This window comes from Haliotis asinina, chromosome 2, assembly GCF_037392515.1.
Source record: "Haliotis asinina isolate JCU_RB_2024 chromosome 2, JCU_Hal_asi_v2, whole genome shotgun sequence".
Lineage (NCBI taxonomy): Eukaryota > Metazoa > Mollusca > Gastropoda > Lepetellida > Haliotidae > Haliotis > Haliotis asinina.
In genome coordinates this window covers 78848104-78861186 of record NC_090281.1, presented here as the reverse complement: position 1 = coordinate 78861186, position 13083 = coordinate 78848104, and the positions used below count along the sequence as shown (strand labels likewise).

Genomic DNA, 13083 nt, shown 5'->3' with positions numbered 1-13083 from the left:
TTAAGCATGGGGGATTGCAAAACGCTTTGGCACTTTGGTATCAAGTATCAAAGAATCTACAATTTTACAATAATGAAATTGCAGAAAACAGTTGATTCAAACACCTCATAATCATTTCCCTAGTATTTGTCAAAGAATGACTACTGCATGCATCACAAGTAAACAACAGGAATGCAGCTGTTAGGCCAGAACGGGGAAATCAAGTATCATATATCAATAGTATTTTGATTCGTCCTTAAGTGCCGTAAGATGGCCTCGGTGACAGAACATTATGTTTTACTGCATTATAGAGAGGCACTTGCCGGATTTACCACTTGACTTTGACTTCAAATGAGTCTTCAACATGTGATCGTCATAACAGACTAGTAAATACCATCATCACCAATATCGCCAGTACAGGCTGAAAGACTCTGCTTGGAGTTGCTCGCTGCTCACAATATCAGTCACTGGTTTGTCTGGTCCAGATTCGATCAGTTACATTCTTATTGCAAAGTACGTCGTTAAGCAACATACAATCAACACAGAATGAAACGCATATATTGTAAAATGTGTTCTAGAATGTATACTAATGTAAAGTTTTGAAATTATTGATTTTAAACATGAAAGAATTCAAATAGTACGTTTTGCCAGAAAATTGAGTATGGGCAAAACAAGATGATTTCGAAAACGTGTTAAAACATTTCTTCAACTTGTGCACTTTGGTTATATCACTAATTCTAGTTTTATTTCAATATTCGCCGTATTTTGTTTGTCGTACACATAATCCGCTATAGTGCAGACACTGCTTCGTTTGTAGACCTCCTGCTCTCCGCTTGCATCCTCCGCCCTCTTGCTGTCAATGTCGTCACTGGAGACGGCATTAGGCAACAGGAAATCAGAATTATCATCAAAACTTTGTTTCGGCACAACTAGCAAATTTCGCCCTGAAACAGTGTCAGAAAACGATGAGGATGGTCGCGAGTCGATAACAGAACTGGAAGTTTCCGGTGTGCGAGATGGTGATACGTGCGCGCGATCATGTGCCCCGGATGTTGGTGTCCGTAAGTTCCTGAGGAAACTTGTGTAGGACGACGCGAAGTCGTGGTTGTTATTTCTGTTTATCTCAACAACGCTAGATTTTCTACAACGAATTAACTGTTTTGACGCATATCTGAAATGCTTACTGCAAATTGCATAAACAAATGGATTTATCGCACTGTTTGTTAAAGCAAGACAAAACGTTATCGACACAACGTATGGGTAGTTGCTGTCGACGTATATGGCGTTGTACATCCGAACAAGACTGTATGGAATCCAGCAGGTGACAAAAGTCATTGTTACTCCCAGAAGACGTAATGTCGCCCGGATGTTGCGACGTATTGGTAACGTACTGCTCGTCACTGAAGAATTACTGTTGAAGTCGTTGTCATAGCAACTGTTGAAGTCATTTTTCACGTTACCAGGGAAACTCAACATTGATAAGCGTCTGACAGAGAACATTGCACCTGCTGCCACGGCCCCTGTCGTGCTCACGTGACCTCTGCTTCCATCAGCATGAGTTGTGACGTCACCGATTCGTCTCGCATGTCTTCGTGCGACTGAAATTATCCTACAATAGCAAAAAATCATCACAGCCAATGGAGTGACATAACACACCAACAGAACGGTTATTGCATAGGTGATATGACCCGTCCATGTTATCACACACGAAAAGAGATCATGCTGAACCTCCGCTCCTCCCCACCATAATACAGGCGTGAGACCAAAAACAAGGGAGATAATCCAAATGAACAGCATGATGCCACCTCCATATTTTTTCGGCGACCAGGTTGAGTACCGGAGGCAATATGTTATTGCCAAATACCTGTCCAGAGCAATTGCGATGACGGACCACACAGAACTGATGCACAGAACATTCGTCAGAGCAGCAGTCACGTGACAAGCAACCTGTAAACACAGCAAGCTATATGTACTAAGCATAGGAACAGATGTCCCATGGTGTAAGAGCTAAATTATTATTACTATTCTCCAATCCACGAAGGTTACAAATATTTATATTCTGACGAAAGCTTAAGGCACGTGTCTCCAACAGTTCAAAAGAAAATATTTGGCGTATAAATAGGTTGTTTGCCATGGTGACTTTACGTCCTCATGCATGCGGTCGGGATTATGCACCCCCATTCTCAAAACCCTGTATCCTCCCCTGAGCATCATTTAAATAGGTATATGATATTTGACATGTACATTTGTTTTCCTTTCCGTACATGTCTTTGAACTATATGTAACGAAAGTCATTTTCACTTGCAAAGACCCTATCCATCTAAGTGAACAAACTCATTAATACTGTCCATAAATACTGTCCATATGGTATGATCAAAATCAGACTGTTTTGCCGTTTTGATCATTTGTCTCCATGTTAACACCAACATCCGCAAACATCAAGTAAGCTACTTTTAAACAAATCCTCATTCCCCAGAAACAAACTGTGTAAGATAAGTTGATGAGGTCAAGGTGCTCATCTGACGGACGAGTAGGCCAGGAGGCTACAATAACGCTTACATGGAACTTGGGCAGATCCAGTACACTGACAGAGTCGTCCTACTGAAAAACCCATATTAGTATTGCTGGGTTGAAGAGAAACAGACGGACTTGATAAAGTGCAATTTTTCAGATGATTGCGACGTTTTGACAGCTTGATTGGTTTCTGAGCGGTTCATAACATTGCCTAAGGTCTGTAGCTAGCCATCGGTTGCTGAGATTGATTTCAAAGTATTTGCGCAGGACCGGAAGTGATTACTTCTGGGTTAGTTATTGACAATAACGGCGTATGGGTAGGGTCACTGTGACGTTTATGAATGCGATAAGAAATTCCTTGGAACGTCACAGGAGGTTATGCACCGGTAAAGATGTGAGTTGGGCAACACTGGTTATTATTGGCTTCATGACTTGTTGACAGCGTGTCATTGTACCCCGTCGCAGCTACAGCGTGATCGTTCAGTAACGTTCATAGCACGCACACACACGCTCACATCCCGCACCCCGCAAATCCAACACTGTGCAGCCCACACTCACTCTCACACCCCACACTCACTGCCCCACTAACACCCACCCCGCCGCTCACACCAACACTCACAACCCAAATCCATACTATCATATCCACACCCACACTCGCACTCACACCCCATCCCACACTCACACCTGCTCCCACACCCCACACCCACCCCCTACACCCGCCACCACACCTCACATTCACATCCCACACCCAACACTCAAACACCCAACTCGCACCCGCTCCCACATCTCACCTCACCTCACACTTCATCCCCGCTCACATCCCCCCACCTCACTCCCGCTCCCACAAAGCCAACTCAAGCCCCACACTCGCACCCACACTCACACCCGCTCCCACACACCCCACATGCTCTCCAACACCTCACACCCCACGCTCACACCGCTCCCACACTTCACATCAGACGCTCACACCCCACACCCACACCCACACTCACACCCGCGTCCACACCTCACACCCCACACCCACGCTCTACTTCACGCTCAGATCCCACGCTCACACCCGCTCCCACACATAACACACAAGCTCTACACCTTATATAAACCCTACACTCACTCCCGCTCCCACACGAATGGTGTGTGTGTGTGTGTGTGTGTGTGTGTGTGTGTGTGCGCGCGTGCGCGTGCGAACGCTTTCTCTAAATTGTTGCACGTGATCATTAATAATTATAAGACTGTGGAATCCCGTGGCTGGTCAATGTCACGTTGATCCCTTGCAAATACAAACAGAAATGTGACATTTTGATCATTTGTCACCTAGTTTTGTGCGACAATGTCCTGTATAGGATTCCATAGTTGTCTGAGATCACCCTCTTAAAATCTGACTTAAAAAGCTCATAGAACCTCCAAAGATTTATAAAAATACAACGACTGATACCACTGAGTCATTGCATTCTTCAAGTCGTGGACTCATCTGTTAGGTACGTTTAAACATTATCACGACATTTCATTACCGCTAAGGAGTTGAGCATTGATGTGCAAAGAAAGCGGTTGCCCTAAAGCCAGGATATTCCAAAGAGCCTTTACTCGTTACTACATAGGAAGCCATAGCCGCAGGGAAACAGATTGATTTTCCATGTAATAATGTCAAGCTATCGAGGGAGGATTTATACAGCAAATCAGCAATTGGACTCTCTTGGGCAGATTTAACAAGGCGAACAGGGGCCAATATGGCCTGATCTTTGTGATAGATCGGTAACGTGATTGTATTGGTGCCACTTATTTGTCACCCTGATACTTGCATGGGTTTGCCACTTAAACATACCGGCCACATATCTGCCACAAGTGAACAGGGTAGTGTTAGTCTGACATTCAAGTTAGTGAGTTAGTGAGTTTAGTTTTACGCCGCCGTTAGCAATATTCCAGCAACATCACAGGGACCACCAGAAATGGGCTCCACACAATGTACCCATGTGGTGAATCGAACCCGGTCTTCGGCGTGACGAGGCAACGCTTTAACCACGAGGCTGCTCCACTACCTATCCTGATAGTTAAGACAAATCATATGATACCTTTGTATTACTGCACAACTACAAACCAACGTACATAAACCATATGCAGTTCTTCTACTGTCACAACATTTCTTTGCTGAAAAAAGGACCGGAATCGGTTTGGCATATTGCCTATTACACGCGTTGCTGTACCTTGTTGAGAGTGAGTGAGTTTAGTTTTGCGCCGTTTTTTAGCAATATTCCAGCAGTATTACGGCGGGAGACTGCAGAAAAGGGCTTCACACATTGTGATCGTGTGGGAAATCGAACCCGGATCTTCAGCGTGACGAACAAAAGCTTTAACCACTGGTCTACGATATTTTCACTTTTTAGAACGTGGGTAATAAATAGGATACAAAACTCGTTCCCCCTTCATATCAAGTTTATGCCCCTCGTGAAATAATTTTGGTTTGTCACTCGCTAAGGCTCGTGACAAACCAAAATTATGTCACTCGGGACATAAACTTGATATGAAAAGGGAAGCTCGTTTAATATCCTATAATATCTCCTAGGAGATATTGTTTTGACAGTAGATTTGCATAATGCCCTGACAGTGCTATAACGTCACGAATGAGGTCACAATGCCATGTGTTAATATATTTGATATCAGTAGACACTTGGGTGAGATTCTCTATATCCCCTTAGATGGCGTTGATCCTCTCTATATAATATATGACTACTGGCCTTCAATGACTTTTGAAAGTGTGGTTCAAATAACATGCAAATAGACCAGAGTTCGTTTATTAGTCGCGTTCAAGGTCTCATTAAAGGCGCTATATCGCATCACACTTCTCTAAAAATTAATAATGCATTCCTATCAATAATTCTAACTACCAACTATATGGGAAGCTATCATATAATTTTACTCCAGAAAGAATTACGTATTGAGATTAAAATATTTCGAATGAATAAATGCAACGTTGCATTAAATCGAGCCCCGCGTCCTCTACCGGTCGTATACAAGCAAGGGTTATGGAGCTTTCTTTACGAATATCCTACGCACAAGTTGTGATTGGAACCAGTTCGACAAACACCGACAACACCAGGTGTGACAGTTTTCGATGTATGAAGCAATCGTTAAAATTCCATGTAAGTGTTATCTGTTTGGAAGCTGTTCGCCTCGAAGTTTCAGTTATCGATTTCAGGCAAGTCGTAAGGAATTTTTATAAGTATGTTATGGCATCAAATGAAAGCTAAAGTGCTTACATATACCATAATATATAATATAGGCCAAGATATTGGCGAAAAAGTGTGACAATGTGCCTTTAAAAGGTGACCAAAACAGCGAACAGCTGAGTTACCTTTGCATGTGTTTGTGGCATGTGTCACCACTGGAGCTGGATGCGCTCTCTTTTTTTCGCGAACACCTGCTATCATCATGGATATGACTTTTACACTCAAGTTTTGGATGTTCTAAATCATAAATACACCCTACTTTTCGTGGGGTGTTCATTTTTTCACAGATTGCTTCCGATGGCAGAGTGGGTTTTGTGGCTGTATGCACCAGCTTTGGTTACAGAGCACATGGAACCAGAGTGACCTGTCGAATAACATACGTTTAATGTATAGGGTCGTGCTGTTTTGGTTTATCAACACCGTTCCCGTGCTCATACGTTTCGACGCCAGAAATGCCTGATGGCTTTCTGTGGTCACAGAACTTTCGTCCATAACAGCGTCAGTCATACCTTAAACACTTTCGTGGAAGCAAATTCAAGATTGCTGTCTAAAATCATTCAATGTCAAAGTTATGCATAAATACAATTATGTATACTGATTATATACGTTAAATCCAATTCAAATTACACTATTTTCGTACAAGACGCAAAGAAATACATTTTTTCTTTTCAGTATGATAGCCTTTTTGCGCTAAAATAAATGACAATTTGTAAATGGCATCGCTATTGTTTTCTTTGTCTAATCTTTACTTTTACAATAGATAATGGGTAGTTCAAGAAATCCATGACGCACGGCATAATCTAAAATACGGCAGCATTAACTCTGTAATTGCATTTCTGTAATAGTCCCCGAGTCACCGATACCCTTGATGGCCATCGAGTCTGACTACGTCGTTGTGGGGACCTGATAGCTTTCCATTAAACGAACCAACACGTTTTACATCAGTCTAATGTTAACGAGGACCAGCGACAGGGAGATCACGAAAATTTACAGTAGGTAATATGAAGGAAAACAATCAAAGGTTTATGTCGATAATCTCATTTTAAATACGGCTGAATACTCGCACACAATGAAGGTCAGTACAATGATAATTATTATTGGCAGGGAAACGCACGATCAAATTATTTCTCCCGACTATGTAATGATTCAATTTGTGCGCACACTGGCGTCTACATCCCAAATAGAACTGATGATTTCATACCGAAGTTACAGATACCTAGTGTATTGCCGTTCTGAAAGAGAGTTTAATGCTACCACTTTTTAGCATATAGTATTTTTTCAGTGACAATTCTCATTGCTTCAAGTATTTTCTCGTTACGTGTACTTTAAATGCTTGCTCGTTGCTTCGATTACTCTCTCGTTACTTCCTGTTTCTATACTCGATTATAAGTTTTGACAAAAAACTTGAAGCAACGAGAAAACACTCTTGAGTTTCAAGTTTTCTTTAAAAAAGAAACGAGAAAAATTAGTAGCAACCAGAAAATAATCGAAGTAACGAAAACTTACGTGAAGCAACGAGAAAATACTCGAAATTTCAAGTTTTTGATAGAAACATGAAGTAACGACAAAATTTTTGACGCAACGAAAAAAGAGTTGAAGCAGCGATAAAAAATTCGAAGCAACAAAACGTTTTCGAAGCAATGAGAACTTTCGCTGAAAAAATAACTATTTTATGCTACAAAAGTGGCAGTATTAGGCTCTCGCGGTTTCCAAAAAGTTTCGGTTCATGGTTCTCGGTACATCATGGTTCTTCTTTGTCAATAGCAACTTTTCTATTTGACAACACATCTCACTCACTAACTCAAAACGTCACTAGTCCTGTAGCAGTCCCCGAAACAGAAAACTTTCAATTAACAATTTATTGTTTCTTCAATGCTCAGCTACCATGAAGTGGTGGGTTCATTCTCATTCTGAAAGTTACACATTTGGGAGGGGCGATGAAGTGGTTTAGTGATTCAAGCGCTCGCTTGTCATGTCGAAGACTCGAGTTCGGGGTACAGTGTGTGAAGCCCATGTTTGGCGATCCCCCCTGATATTTCTGAAATATTGCTAATCGCGGCATAAAGTACCCATCCACTCAATCAATCATATGCACTTAAGCTACCCTGGAAAACCGTTGGAAGCGTCTTTTGTCGGACTGATCACAATATTTACATACGGCAGGTTTGGCGGATTACATGTTCTAGTAACAGATCGAAGATGCACTTTACCTGTGAATAGGGCCAGTATCCATTCACTAATCCAGCCAGGACCAGTGGCATTGACGCCAGGCCAATGCCAAGGTCACAGGCGGCCATGTTCATGACAAGAGCAGACGACAAGCAATGCATCTTCCTGGTGAAACTGATGGTGCAGATGACGACCACGTTGGCTCCTATTGTGACGCTGCAGATGACGGACATGACAAGTATGAAGATAAGATCCGCAGACGAGATCGGTCCATCTCGTTTGGGGGCTTCCATCATGGCGATCAGGACATTTTGGATGCGGGTGTGGTCTCGTGGTGACGAGATGTGGCTACTTCAGAAAGTGTCTGAAACAAACAAAATACATTGATGTATCTGAAACGAAACAAGTTTTTTTGTGTTTGAAAACCCCCCGATCATATGCATTGAAGAATATGGGGCTAAAAGCAACACGCACGATGCGTTTTAATACCCGTAAATACCCGTTAATACCCATTCTTTATCTGAGAAATCAGGCATAGTGCGTGGTAATAAATAACACGCTAGATATGTCTGAAATACGATAATACGCATGATTTACCTGTATCAAAGTAATAGACTTGATGTGCTGGAAACAAAATAATACGTATGATATGTCTTCAACCAAACAACCGACTTTATGTTCTAGAAACAAAATAGTACGTATGATATCTCTGTAACCAAACAACAGATTTGATATGCTGGGTGTATCGGAATACGTTAAGTTGCATGATATGTGTGAAACAAAGTAATACACATGAAAAAAAGTGTCGTAAATACGGTAAGACGAATGTGTCCGAAACAAAATAACACATGATGTGTCGTCATAGAAAAACAGGCCTGATGTGTCAGAAACCAATTACATACATGACGTGACGGGAGTAAGAAACACACATGATGTGTCGGAAACAAATTACATACATGACGTGACGGGAGTAAGAAACACACATGGTGTGTCGGAAACAAAATAACACATGATGTGTTGGAAACAAATTACATACATGACGTGACGGGAGTAAGAAACACACATGATGTGTCGGAAACAAATTCCATACATGACGTGACGGGAGTAAGAAACACACATGATGTGTCGGAAACAAATTACATACATGACGTGACGGGAGTAAGAAACACACATGGTGTGTCGGAAACAAATTACATGACGTGACGGGAGTAAGAAACACACATGATGTGTCGGAAACAAAATAACACATGATGTGTTGGAAACAAATTACATACATGACGTGACGGGAGTAAGAAACACACATGATGTGTCGGAAACCAATTACATACATGACGTGACGGGAGTAAGAAACACACATGGTGTGTCGGAAACCAATTACATACATGACGTGACGGGAGTAAGAAACACACATGGTGTGTCGGAAACAAATTACATACATGACGTGACGGGAGTAAGAAACACACATGATGTGTCGGAAACAAAATAACACATGATGTGTTGGAAACAAATTACATACATGACGTGACGGGAGTAAGAAACACACATGATGTGTCGGAAACCAATTACATACATGACGTGACGGGAGTAAGAAACACACATGGTGTGTCGGAAACCAATTACATACATGACGTGACGGGAGTAAGAAACACACATGGTGTGTCGGAAACAAATTACATACATGACGTGACGGGAGTAAGAAACACACATGATGTGTCGGAAACCAATTACATACATGACGTGACGGGAGTAAGAAACACACATGATGTGTCGGAAACAAAATAACACATGATGTGTTGGAAACAAATTACATACATGACGTGACGGGAGTAAGAAACACACATGATGTGTCGGAAACAAAATAACACACATGTGTCGGTAAAGAAGTAATACACATGATAAAATGTGACGGGAATGAAGTAACACGAATGATGTCTCCGGGAAAAGTAACACATATAATGTGTCGGAAATACAGAAACACGTTTAATGTGTCTGTGCAGAGTATACCGCACGATGCAATAGACATAGTCTGTTAATGTGTAAACGTTGCAAGATCTATTGATCGCGAGTACGAGTACACAGAGGTCTTAACAAAGACTGAGTATATTGTAAAAAACGCAGCACTGATTTTATTTTAATTGTAATGATATTCGTGATTATGTACATCTGGTATTACGCCTACAATGTGTCCACGCTGTTTAGCTTTGATTCGAACAAATGCACTAAACAAAAACAATGCCACACATAGGCATCGGACAGAAACCTGCGATCCTGGAATTCAATCCACATTATCTTGATCATGTTTCAAGGAGCAACACTCTTAGGTTTCATCAAATTCGTAATGATGAAATACCTCCATTAAGTTTGGAAATGCTGCAAGCTACAGTACTCGTGAAAACACGGGTTAGAATTAATTTTCAGCAACCCATGCCTGCCGTAAGGTCCGGCACGTTGATCTGGTTGACAGATGTCAATGCTCTTGCTGTTGATCACAGCATAGTCTGGTCCAGACTCGATTATTTACAGACCGCCATAATATAGCTAGAATCTTGAGTTCGGAGTTAAACACCAACCAACCAAACTAACACAGATATTTACAGATGCCCGAAGTAATTAATCGCAGACCGTTAGGACGGGCTGCATGTTTAATACATCCTCGTGCGTTAAAACACCTCTCCATTAAACAGACGCACCACTGTCTACAACGTTGCCTCGGTCTATATAGAATAAATAGGTCTAATTGTTTATTTTAGTCTGGCGTAGAAATCGTTATAGCTTTTGCTGATCACATGCCGCTATGCTTTGGGAAATCTCAAACCTGCGATGCGGCTAAAGCTTTCCAGAAGGACCTGATGAAGGAACATAATAGACTTGGGTTGTGTATGTACATCGTCATAGCGACACATTCAGCATTCTCGTTTCCAATTTAAGATTTCAAAACTTGCCTGAAGGCATAGCTCAACTTCGTTATATACAATCTATATTTCGCGTAATTATTTTAAGCCACTGTCCTCATTCGTGCCGTAAAGTCTCTCCACTGACAGCCATGACCAACGGCATGGGCAACAGTGTCTCTCGTCAACGTCATCTTACCTGAGATTGTTGTCTGGTTGTGTTGACATTAGCTACGTATTGCCTTGTGTGGGAATTTCATTGTCTACTGAATGGGGTGGGACATGTAACAATAGTTGGAGGCTGCAGAAAATATAACACGTTCTGGTGACATGGTGACAATCGCTGAATTGTCTGGTACACATTTGATTGTTTGCTAACCATATCTTTGTATTGGTAATGTGTTTACTTATTAATACAACACTGTTGCTGAAATTGGCAATATGTCTAAGCTGATCGTGTCGTATCTCTCCATATCCACGCTTGAAGATCCGCATTAGAATTGATCTTCAACAGCTCATGCAAGTCATCCCTGTCCCTGTTGTGTTAGGTATCCAACTGACAGGTGCGTTTCGTAAGAGTCGACTAACGGGATCAGGTAGTCAGGCTAGCTGACTTAGTTGACACAAATCATCGTATCTCAATTACATAGGTCAATGCTCATGCTGTTGATCATTGGATCTGGTCCAGACTCGATTAATTACAGACTGGCGCCATATAACTGGAATATTGCTAAGTGCTGCGTAAACCAAAACTCACCCACACTCACTCACTAACTTTGCATATCCCATACACGTCCCTGTATTATTCAGATGCGTTATTAGTGTTTTTCATGTTCTTTATCTGTTTAGAACATCCATTACGCGTGACTCCGGATCAATAGAAGATAATGCTATTTATGTAATAAACTAAATACAGACATTACCTCTCTCAATTCTCCTTTAACAATAGACATGTCCATCAGTTCCGCTGTAACATCTTCACAAGTGGCTTCGTTTATATGTGTCTACACATAACGAACTCCATGTCTGTGTATACTGTCAATCATTAGAAAGTACGCAGAACCTTTTTTAGGTGAAATAGAATAGTTTACGTTCATCAAGAGAAAGCGCATGTGGGATGAGTCATGCGTTGTGTTCAATCAGCAGCAATCGGAGGTTAGGTGGAGTAGATTGCAGACTTGTGATTTGGTGGCTAACTCTGCCAGTGTAGGTTCGAATGTGACTCAACCCCCAAAGTTCCATTTTTTGTCATTTCCCCTCAAAAAATTATTGTAATCTCAAACATAACATGACTTACCCAATCTTTCTCTATACACGGCTCCACGCCATGTGTCTTCAGCCAGCTATCTAGCTGTCAGCTAGATATTTTAGCATTATATATGCCTTACATTATTCATCATAATGAAGTAACATTCAAACCCAAATGAAGCGACATTTTCAAGAACATCCACTCTCGCAAAGGTATAGGCGGTGTTCATTATACCAAATGACCCCGGTTGTTTGGTTGAGTTCAGTGTCACGGATATCGCCAACGACCACGTGTATCCAGCAAACGTCACCCAGACAATTTCAGGAAGATTTCCAAAGTTCACACGAAAACTAATTGTTCTGTGCAGAAATCAATTATGACAACAGACTTATCACGTCGTTTTGTCCATGTCTTATCTGTCGTTTTCCTCATGAAAAGATACCTCAAGACTTTCAAGCTTATAATGCAAATATCGATTTACAAACGTAATAATCTCGGCACATGGCCAGATTGAACGACTTAGCACTATTTCGAGTACTGAACAATCATGTCTTTCATGTACCATGTCTTCTTTGACTTTGAAATTTTACAAATTAGCAGTATTGATTAATATTGATGTTCTACTTATAAAGTAGGTAGGAATAATATATAGACCTTTCTACTGAAAACAATAGAATCACTTCAGTAGCGACCAGAGTCCATGGTCTGAGTCTGTCATGTGTAAGTGTAACACAGTCAAATGGTGATGATACTAGGTGTTCACGAAAAGGTACGAGTATCTTGGCTCACTCACAAACACATGCAAAGCCAAGACAATGTAATTCAACTGCAAAAATACACAGAACAAGTATCTGTGATAACTACAGAAATAGCTGGAAAAAACAGTTATTGTTCTTTTCATACTAACTTGACAATCTCTCTGAAGTGATCCATTGCGCGCTTTACTACCCCAAGGGCGGCCGGGTGGACTTATGATAAAAGGGTCCGATCATCACGCTGAAGGCTTGGCCCGATTTCTCGAAACAAACACAAATCTGAGTTTGACACTTTGAAACAGCTC

General features: G+C 41.4%; 1 protein-coding gene across 1 annotated transcript; it reads right to left on the bottom strand.

Annotated features, from left to right (window-relative positions):
* Positions 1–702: 702 nt before the first annotated feature.
* LOC137272032 (neuropeptides B/W receptor type 2-like) lies at positions 703–8176 on the bottom strand. The gene is made up of 4 exons (XM_067804403.1): positions 7925–8176; positions 1844–1926; positions 1371–1588; positions 703–923 (listed from the first exon to the last, which is right to left on the bottom strand). The coding sequence occupies exons 1-4, from the start codon at positions 8174–8176 to the stop codon at positions 703–705; spliced, it is 774 nt and encodes a 257-aa protein (XP_067660504.1).
* Positions 8177–13083: the final 4907 nt, after the last annotated feature.

What these genes read in the sequence shown, in the direction of transcription:
- LOC137272032 (XM_067804403.1), bottom strand. Translation starts at nt 8,176, where the DNA reads ATGGAAGCCCCCAAACGAGATGGACCGATCTCGTCTGCGGATCTTATC. An exon ending in GATACTGGCCCTATTCACAG is followed by an intron (nt 1,927 to 7,924) that starts GTAAAGTGCATC and finishes CTGTGTTTACAG; the next exon opens with GTTGCTTGTCACGTGACTGC. An exon ending in TAATTCTTCAGTGACGAGCA is followed by an intron (nt 924 to 1,370) that starts GTACGTTACCAA and finishes ACACTGTTTCAG; the next exon opens with GGCGAAATTTGCTAGTTGTG.